We start from the raw sequence: 11490 nt of genomic DNA, 5'->3' as shown, positions 1-11490 counted from the left end.
TACACATGCTTTCAAATACATGCTTCCCTCTGAGCAAACACACTCTAAACCTGAATACAAAGAATCCATACAATATACTACAGAACTCCTTTGCAATCACACTAGGACACACAAGGGCCAGTCCAAACACCAATGTTAACCGTTTACCTACACAAAGGACACACTGCAGGCCGGGGCCTGAGCACATGTCTACAATTGATTCCAGGCCTCATTCTGCTTACATAGTAATAGCATCCACCATGTTCAAATCAGTTTAATCACTACAGCTTATCCTTTCAAATACCAATCTATATGTTTATCCATAATCTACCAACCGCTGCTATATGTAGCTATTGTGAAACACAATACAATCCATGATGATAGCACATGGCTGAGCACACAATCTTTCATGATACAGGGTTGTAAATCTCAATCTAACCAGTAAAACAATATCCTATCTTAACAGATCAAAATATCACTTTTGCTACTCATACTCCTAGAATACATCTTTCCTATATCTCACACGTAGCTCTCTGCATCATAATACTCCTAAACATCCAGTCCATTAATCATATCCTAGTCCTGGCGCACAATTCAGTTTGATGATACATATGTACTTATCACGTCCAAATCCATATGTAATGGAAGGAACCTCCCGGCGAGGCCAGACCCATCCTCTCTGCGTCTAGTTCGAACAGCAACTACCAGTGTGGCTTTCTCTTTCTTTCCAAGAGAACTCTCGGGGGAGGAGAGAATCCATTCATTCACCTGGTATCACTAGCCTATAGACACGCCCCTTTGTTTTCTGTATCCTGTATGGTTCACTGGTGTTTGGGAATGTTAATGACTTCATCTCTAATGCTGGTTTTCTTATGACTACTCTAATGTGAACTTATAATTTGTTATAACATGTGAGTGCAATATGATATAGAATTCTAATAACTGTCATCTGACAGCTATTATAATTCTACTCATTTAGAGACCAAACTTGGCATATATGGGATAAAATTATTTATCCCTGACTATATTAATGTCATGGGCATGGTTATAATTATAATTATGGAAATTATATGCTGGGAAAAATTAGACATTGACATTAGTATGCAAAGTGCTACATAAAGCTGTATGGAGATGCTAAGCACAGTGTTTTGGTATAGATGAACTTGCTCAGGAGCATTTATCTCTCCCCATTATATAAAGATATCACTTATAGCACAGTACAATAAAAGCGGTTTAGTATTCAAAATAAAAAAAAAAGTATATAAATGCTAAGCACAGTGTTTTGGCATCCAGGAACTTAGGGAGGAGCTTTTATCTCTTTCCATTATAATTATAAATATATCACTTATAGCCACTGCCATCACAGCAGAGTACAATAAAAGCTGTTTGCGCTACTCAGTATGCAAAGTACTGTTCATAGTGGGTCTAAATTAACAGGTCCATTAAAGTATTTGGGAAAAATGTATCTCCTGTTCGATGGTAATAGGGACAACGACCCTTTCAAAACTGCAGCTACTTATTCAAAATCTACATAAAAAGTTGAAGTTGTGCGTGCCTGTGTGTGCATTTATGTCGCATTGCAGACACACTGTGGCATTTAAAGCCACCAAATTCAGCAACAAGGTACCTATGTACCTGGTGGTGTGCACCTCAAAGCCGTTTTTGGGAAATTTCATTTAGAAAACACCAAGGTTCAATTTGCCTAGATTGATGATCTGGAAAAAAGATGGAGAGGAACAATTCCACATCTGCTTTCTTTGCTGTCATTGAGCATGAATGACACATTCTAACATTATGGTCAAGGCTTTAAACAAATAGTTATAATTGAGGATATACATATACTACACATCACACACGTACACATTGTACACACACAGTACACCACATACGCACACAATATATATGCAGTGCTACTCACACACTTTCACAATGGACAGATACACACAACAGAACACTCACACACATATTGCACACCATGGGCCTTATTCTAGTTTACTCTTAGAGGCAAATTCTTTTAAGATGGACAAAACCATGTGCACTGCAGGGGGCAGATGTAACAGATGCAGATAGAATTAGATTTGGGTGCATTATTTTGTTTCTGTGCAGGGAAAATACTGACTGCTTTACTTTAACACTGCAATATAGATCTCACTTTGAAGAAAAACCCCATCAAATCTAATTCTCTCTGCACATGTTACATCTGCCCCACCTGCAGTGCACATGGTTTTGTCCATCTAAGAAGGATTATGTCAGAAAGAGTGAACTAGAATAACCCCCCATATGCAGTACAACACAAACCCAAATACACTACAACACACATCCAAAAACAATACAAAAACAAAAACTCACAGAACACATACACTTAAAAATTGCTCAGATACTGAAACACACAGAACACACATTTAAACATTGCAAGGATACGCACAATACACTGCACACACACATATACGTAACGCAACTCACACACTTACACATTGGAGAGATATACACAGCACAACATACACACATAACACACCACACCACTCACAGTACAACACACATCCAAAAACACTACAACACACAGAACACACACACTTAAACACATATATACATAGCACACCTATGTTTGTTGACAGTCTGTACCGGCAAGTAAAAACTGTACCAAATGTACAATTTTTGGTACTCTTTACCTAGATGGGCGCCCGTCGCGGGCATCGCGGGTACATTTATGTCTGGCCGCGACGCGACCGACGCGATGCCCGCGATTTCCCATTGAAACCAATGTTAAACATGGAAATCGTGTCGGTCGCGTCGCGGCCGGCTATAAATGTACCCGCGATGCCCGCGACGCGATGCTCCCGATTTCCCATAGGAATCAATGTTAAAACGCACGATGGACCCGATTTTACTGTTAAATGCCTCAATCCACCCGATTTGGCCATAGGAATCAATGTTAAATGGGCCACAGAGCCCATTAACCCTTAAATGTCCCCCCAAATTTTTAACGCCACCCCACGATCCACGCCAACCCGAAGCATGGCGAGCGCAGCGAGCCCGCGAGGGGCGGCGGTATGCGTCCTCCGACCTTTTCATGCCCTACTATCCACTAGGGCGTGGTGTGAGAATATAATAGTGTGGCGAGCGCAGCGAGCCACCGAGCCCGAAGCGTGGCGAGCGCAGCGAGCCCCGCGAGGGGACGCGGATACCTTCACAGTTATGCGCGTCCCCTCGCGGGCTTCACAGGTGTCCGTGGCGAGGCGGACACCTGTGAAGCCCGCGAGGGGACGCGTCTACCTGTGAAGGTATCCGCGTCCCCTCGCGGGGCTCGCTGCGCTCGCCACGCTTCGGGCTCGGTGGCTCGCTGCGCTCGCCACACTATTATATTCTCACACCACGCCCTAGTGGATAGTAGGGCATGAAAAGGTCGGAGGATGCGTACCGCCGCCCCTCGCGGGCTCGCTGCGCTCGCCACGCTTCGGGTTGGATGCACAAAATGATGGGAGGAGTCTGACATACCATAACCCATCACATCACACGTGTAGTCAGCAGACAGCACATACATGGCAGCATTGTGGAGGTACAGAGTGATGGGAGGAGTCTGATATACCATAACCCATCACATCACACGTGTAGTCAGCAGACAGCACATACATGGCAGCATTGTGGAGGCACAGAGTGATGGGAGGAGTCTGATATACCAACACCCATCACATCACACGTGTAGTTAGGATACAGCAAAAACATGGCAGCATTGTGGAGGCAAAGAGTGATGGGAGGAGTCTGATATACCATAACCCATCACATCACACGTGTAGTCAGCAGACAGCATATACATGGCAGCATTGTGGAGGTACAGAGTGATGGGAGGAGTCTGATATACCATAACCCATCACATCACACGTGTAGTCAACAGACAGCATATACATGGCAGCATTGTGGAGGCACAGAGTGATGGGAGGAGTCTAATATACCATAACCCATCACATCACACGTGTAGTCAGCAGACAGCATATACATGGCAACATTGTGGAGGCACAGAGTGATAGGAGGAGTCTAATATACCATAACCCATCACATCACACGTGTAGTCAGCAGACAGCATATATATGGCAGCATTGTGGAGGCACAGAGTGATGGGAGGAGTCTAATATACCATAACCCATCACATCACACGTGTAGTCAGCAGACAGCATATACATGGCAGCACTGTGGAGGCACAGAGTGATGGGAGGAGTCTGATATACCATAACCCATCACATCACATGTGTAGGCAGCAGACAGCACATACATGGCAGCATTGTGGAGGCACAGAGTGATGGGAGGAGTCTAATATACCATAACCCATCACATCACACGTGTAGTCAGCAGACAGCATATACATGGCAGCACTGTGGAGGCACAGAGTGATGGGAGGAGTCTGATATACCATAACCCATCACATTACATGTGTAGGCAGCAGACAGCACATACATGGCAGCATTGTGGAGGCACAGAGTGATGGGAGGAGTCTCAAATAACAGACAATTAAACAGACTTTTCAGACTCCTTGAATCACTGACTAAGATTAGAAAAGTCATCAGCCTGATGGCCAGCAACATGGAGTCGTGACCCCATGCTGAGAAGGTCGGACCCACTTTGGGGTCAGGACCCACAGTTTGAGAACCGCTGGTTTATACAGATGGAGCTGCTCTCATTAATACGGCTCCTGATGAGGCTATCGCCATCGCCATCCCGCGGTATGCGCCATGTGATGCATGCTCCCCCCATTCTCCCAGTAGCCCTGCAGCCCTGTCCCCGCTCCCTGCCTGTCTCCCCACTCATTGCCCGCTCTGTCCACTCCCTGAAGCAGAGATGGGCAGGGAAGCACCCTGACCCCTCTCCCTGCCACCCAGCTGAGTGGGATACGGGAGCAAGTGAGACTCGCGCATCCCCGCCATTTGCAGTCTGATGAGTGGCGCGCCATGTGTATGTGCACATATACTTATTATATGTATTATTTAGTACATGTTGTTTAATATGTGTTTGACCGAACATTCTAAGATACAAAAAAAAGTTTTTTTTATTATTTGTTTCAGAAAGTGTTATTCTCAATTTCAATCTTCACAGAGTACTAGCACAGTGTTATTTGACTTCAATATTGTGGTCATACAAAAATGCATTCACATACTGTAGATACAGATGGATCTGCTCTCATCTGAGTGGCTCCCAGCAAATGGCTTAGTGCGCCTTGGGGCAAATGAGTAGTGCATGCATGTAAGATGGCTGTGAGTCTATGTCCTGGCAAATGGCGTGCTCTGTCAAGTCACCTCAATGCACAAGCACACCTGACAGAGATGGCCCCATCTGTAATATGTTTACAATAGTTATCCTGTGCACTAATTTCACATGAGATATATAGGCGGTGTCCTATCTTGGCTCAGTATTCAGTATTTTATCGCAGTTTGTTTTGGACGGGATCCACCTGTGCAGATTAAAAGCTGCATTGTCAAAACGGCCGCTGGATTGTCAAATCCATGAACATAGTCAACAACATGCAAATGTTTTTGCCAATCTACCAACTTTTAAACTGTCAGAATATATTAGGACAATTTAAAAAAAATGGTCCCAACATTGGACAGTATTAAATGCTCCGGCATGCACAGTTTTTTCCACCCCTCACTATGCCTCCTGCTCACCCTATTTAATGCATCAGCTGCTGGCTGCCCCTGATGGCGAGCATTGGCCAATGCGGCATATGAGGAGGTGGACTGAGTTGTTGTAGCCAGTCTTCAAATATTGCAGAGATGCAGAGAAATGCAAATTAGCCTAAAAAAAACTATTCCAAATCAGCAAACAGCTAAAGCTGTGTATATCTTCTCAAAGGCCAAATGAAGTAGTGAGGAAGAAGAGGTGAATCATGGGTAATAACTAAGGTGAATCATGGGTATAATAAATAGTGAGAACAAAATGCATCATGGGGGGGGGGGGGGGGAATACCACGAAAAATAGACTTGGAGTCACCATAAAACAAAGAAAATACTTTTTTTAATAAGTACGTAAGTTGAATTCACCTAGAAAAGATGCAGAGAACAAAATAAAGAAGCATTCCAAAATAAAGTGAGCTGTTTAAGCATTGAATACACAAACAGCAACGTACGCGAAAAATCTCATAAAAAAACAAGGGTGAGCAATGGCGAGCACAAAGCAGCAAACAAGGCAAAGCTTGCTGTTCATTTTTGGAAAACCAGGAGCGTTGAATAGTGCAAGGACCATTATTTGGCGAAAGGAATGGCATTCTCGCCCAAAAAAACAGGAATCTTGCTGCCCATTGAATATCAATTTGACTTTATCTTGACAAAACGGACAATATTTCCACCCGTTTGAAATATTGTCTGGGACTGAATACCCCCATTAGGTTAACAGAAGGTTGAACATCCTTGTGCTAATAAAATGGATAGAGGCTGTTTTTTCTAATGACTATTGATGTGTGTTTTATGTTTCATTTTAGACAGTGAGATCTGCCATAGGTGTCCTGATGAGGAGTGGCCGGATGAGAGACAAGTCAGATGTGTTCCCAAAACATACAACTTTCTGTCATATGAGCAGGACATTGTGGTGCTAATATCTTCAGTAACAGCTTTATTTTTCTCTGCCATAACATTATTCATACTAGGGAACTTTATTTATTGCTGGGACACCCCAATTGTGAAAGCAAATAATCGTACTGTAAGCTTCATTCTCCTGGTCTCCATCTTGCTGAGCTTCCTCTCTGTGTTCTTGTTCCTCGGCCGGCCGTTGGATATAACCTGCAGGCTGAGGCAGACGTCATTTGGGATCTTCTTCTCCACAGCTGTCTCTTCTGTACTGGCCAAAACTGTTAATGTCTGCATTGCTTTCAAAGCCACCAAACCCGGCAGTACCTGGAGGAAGTGGGTCACACGCAAATTATCTCATTATGTGGTCATTTTGTGCTCCTCTGTCCAAGCTCTGATCTGTGGTGTCTGGCTGTCTGTGTCTCCTCCCTACCAGGAGTATGACCATCACACCTACCAGGGAATAATTATCATTCAGTGTAATGAAGGGTCAGTGATTGGGTTTTGCTGTATGTTGGGTTACATGGGGATCCTGGCTGCTGTAAGCTTTGTTCTGGCTTTCATGGTGAGGACATTACCGGACAGCTTTAATGAGGCCAAGTACATCACATTCAGCATGCTGGTGTTCTGCAGTGTGTGGATTACAATGATCCCGGCTTATCTGAGCACCAAGGGGAAAGATGCGGTGGCTGTGGAGATATTCGCCATACTGGCCTCATGTGCTGGAGTTCTGGGCTGTATATTTCTCCCAAAACTTTATATTCTGTTTATAAAACCAGAACTTAACTCCAGAAAAATCATTAATGTGAAAAACAATATATAAAGCCTCATGTAGAGCATTATTATACAATGCCTCAACCTTTTCCCCTGATGTCATACCCTTTTATCAATATGTATAGGTACCTCTACAGAGTTACACATCTAACCTATTACATTCTTACATTTAATGCTCTGTGTAAATCTAATACAATAGTGAAAATACAGTATTTAGACATAAACATTGGACCAGCCCTTGTTTCCTCTCCTGCATGGTGTGATTGTTTAGCAGGTATTTATATAGTTAATGAGGAAATACATTTATTACAACAACAAAAAATAAAGAATTATATGATCACCGGTCACAACTGATGTCTGAGTAAAAGCGAATGTGTCACAATGGAAATCACAAGATTATGGGTAAAATGTAATATGGTGAGACATTTATACATGCGTGCCTTTGTAAGCAGCCCCTGTGTGTTTTAACTAGCGTAATGAGATGCACCTTCAGCGTTCCCCTCAGACATGTAAAACCTATGCTGTTGCATGCTCCAATTGTCTGCCCAGCTTGAAGGGGATTCTGGCTACGGGACTTGGATGATATTTACATTATTCACACTGGCTTCATTGCATGTGAAAAGAGCAGTCTCCCAGGGGAGGGGGAAGTATCAGGGTAGAGGTGACAACATTAATCAGAATCTCATAAAGTTAGCTAAAACCTGGACAATGGGGAAGTTGTGTGAGTGCCTATGTCCCATAGCCAATACGGCCAATGAGCTCCTGGTTCGAATGATATTTGGTCCTTCTCTTATTATATTAGTGCAGTATGTGTTTCAGCTACTTAGTATTGAAGTACATTTATTTATATATGCAAAGTCTATCTAATTTATTTATGTCGCACGCAATCAATAAGAGAATGTCCAGATTTATAATCAATGAATATTATTTATAAGTGTAACCAGATGAAGCTGTATCATGGATAATAAATATAACAATACAGGAATTATACTTAATAACGATTATTTACTCCAGCATCCTTAAATAAAGCTAACCTCAGTGATATATATATGTGAATGTGAATACAGCGCGGGAGGGGGCGTGGCCATGGTGCAGCAGCCATTTTATAATAACTAATTGTCGGCCATCTTAGCCAGATCACATGTTGGTCTGCCGCATGGCATTCCGCCATCTTGGATTCCTCCACATGGCACACAAAAGAACCTTAACAATCTACAGACTCAAACAGCTGCCTGGCAATCACACATAAACTGCCTGTACATTTATATATTCTGCCCACAACATTTACTCCAAATTACCTCTAACCAGCATCATGCGATACTCACAATCCTGAATATAACTTGCACATTCATCAAACACACTATCCCTGCAGCATACACTATTTGAATATCATTAGGCTACAATGTACTTCTCTGTACAGAACACCTAACTGGCACTATACACTTCTAAGGACTAATCATACCATAATCACATCACATGCCATTACACACACACACAATCCGAGCATCATGCTAACAACACCTGTTACATATATGTTGGTTTATTCCGCCAGTTTATCTAGATATTCTCACTGGATATTACACAAAGCATTCACACTCTTTAATACAAAGAGTCCATTCATGCTCACGCATAGCCTTACACATGCTTTCAAATACATGCTTCCCTCTGAGCAAACACACTCTAAACCTGAATACAAAGAATCCATACAATATACTACAGAACTCCTTTGCAATCACACTAGGACACACAAGGGCCAGTCCAAACACCAATGTTAACCGTTTACCTACACAAAGGACACACTGCAGGCCGGGGCCTGAGCACATGTCTACAATTGATTCCAGGCCTCATTCTGCTTACATAGTAATAGCATCCACCATGTTCAAATCAGTTTAATCACTACAGCTTATCCTTTCAAATACCAATCTATATGTTTATCCATAATCTACCAACCGCTGCTATATGTAGCTATTGTGAAACACAATACAATCCATGATGATAGCACATGGCTGAGCACACAATCTTTCATGATACAGGGTTGTAAATCTCAATCTAACCAGTAAAACAATATCCTATCTTAACAGATCAAAATATCACTTTTGCTACTCATACTCCTAGAATACATCTTTCCTATATCTCACACGTAGCTCTCTGCATCATAATACTCCTAAACATCCAGTCCATTAATCATATCCTAGTCCTGGCGCACAATTCAGTTTGATGATACATATGTACTTATCACGTCCAAATCCATATGTAATGGAAGGAACCTCCCGGCGAGGCCAGACCCATCCTCTCTGCGTCTAGTTCGAACAGCAACTACCAGTGTGGTTTTCTCTTTCTTTCCAAGAGAACTCTCGGGGGAGGAGAGAATCCATTCATTCACCTGGTATCACTAGCCTATAGACACGCCCCTTTGTTTTCTGTATCCTGTATGGTTCACTGGTGTTTGGGAATGTTAATGACTTCATCTCTAATGCTGGTTTTCTTATGACTACTCTAATGTGAACTTATAATTTGTTATAACATGTGAGTGCAATATGATATAGAATTCTAATAACTGTCATCTGACAGCTATTATAATTCTACTCATTTAGAGACCAAACTTGGCATATATGGGATAAAATTATTTATCCCTGACTATATTAATGTCATGGGCATGGTTATAATTATAATTATGGAAATTATATGCTGGGAAAAATTAGACATTGACATTAGTATGCAAAGTGCTACATAAAGCTGTATGGAGATGCTAAGCACAGTGTTTTGGTATAGATGAACTTGCTCAGGAGCATTTATCTCTCCCCATTATATAAAGATATCACTTATAGCACAGTACAATAAAAGCGGTTTAGTACTCAAAATAAAAAAAAAAAAAGTATATAAATGCTAAGCACAGTGTTTTGGCATCCAGGAACTTAGGGAGGAGCTTTTATCTCTTTCCATTATAATTATAAATATATCACTTATAGCCACTGCCATCACAGCAGAGTACAATAAAAGCTGTTTGCGCTACTCAGTATGCAAAGTACTGTTCATAGTGGGTCTAAATTAACAGGTCCATTAAAGTATTTGGGAAAAATGTATCTCCTGTTCGATGGTAATAGGGACAACGACCCTTTCAAAACTGCAGCTACTTATTCAAAATCTACATAAAAAGTTGAAGTTGTGCGTGCCTGTGTGTGCATTTATGTCGCATTGCAGACACACTGTGGCATTCAAAGCCACCAAATTCAGCAACAAGGTACCTATGTACCTGGTGGTGTGCACCTCAAAGCCGTTTTTGGGAAATTTCATTTAGAAAACACCAAGGTTCAATTTGCCTAGATTGATGATCTGGAAAAAAGATGGAGAGGAACAATTCCACATCTGCTTTCTTTGCTGTCATTGAGCATGAATGACACATTCTAACATTATGGTCAAGGCTTTAAACAAATAGTTATAATTGAGGATATACATATACTACACATCACACACGTACACATTGTACACACACAGTACACCACATACGCACACAATATATATGCAGTGCTACTCACACACTTTCACAATGGACAGATACACACAACAGAACACTCACACACATATTGCACACCATGGGCCTTATTCTAGTTTACTCTTAGAGGCAAATTCTTTTAAGATGGACAAAACCATGTGCACTGCAGGGGGCAGATGTAACAGATGCAGATAGAATTAGATTTGGGTGCATTATTTTGTTTCTGTGCAGGGAAAATACTGACTGCTTTACTTTAACACTGCAATATAGATCTCACTTTGAAGAAAAACCCCATCAAATCTAATTCTCTCTGCACATGTTACATCTGCCCCACCTGCAGTGCACATGGTTTTGTCCATCTAAGAAGGATTATGTCAGAAAGAGTGAACTAGAATAACCCCCCATATGCAGTACAACACAAACCCACATACACTACAACACACATCCAAAAACAATACAAAAACAAAAACTCACAGAACACATACACTTAAAAATTGCTCAGATACTGAAACAAACAGAACACACATTTAAACATTGCAAGGATACGCACAATACACTGCACACACACATATACGTAACGCAACTCACACACTTACACATTGGAGAGATATACACAGCACAACATACACACATAACACACCACACCACTCACAGTACAACACACATCCAAAAACACTACAACACACAGAACAC

The 11490-nt window shown here is 41.8% G+C and overlaps 1 protein-coding gene across 1 annotated transcript; it reads left to right on the top strand.

The window, feature by feature from the left end:
* Positions 1 to 5854: 5854 nt before the first annotated feature.
* LOC146007595 (vomeronasal type-2 receptor 26-like) lies at positions 5855 to 7353 on the top strand. The gene is made up of 2 exons (XM_083146462.1): positions 5855 to 5858; positions 6446 to 7353. Exons 1-2 carry the CDS (start codon positions 5855 to 5857, stop codon positions 7351 to 7353), a joined length of 912 nt encoding a protein of 303 aa, XP_083002588.1.
* Positions 7354 to 11490: the final 4137 nt, after the last annotated feature.

This window comes from Crinia signifera, chromosome 1 (assembly GCF_055691185.1).
Source record: "Crinia signifera chromosome 1, ASM5569118v1, whole genome shotgun sequence".
In the NCBI taxonomy this organism is placed as follows: domain Eukaryota; kingdom Metazoa; phylum Chordata; class Amphibia; order Anura; family Myobatrachidae; genus Crinia; species Crinia signifera.
The sequence above is the reverse complement of the archived record's forward strand: the minus strand, read 5'-3'. Positions and strand labels throughout refer to the sequence as shown.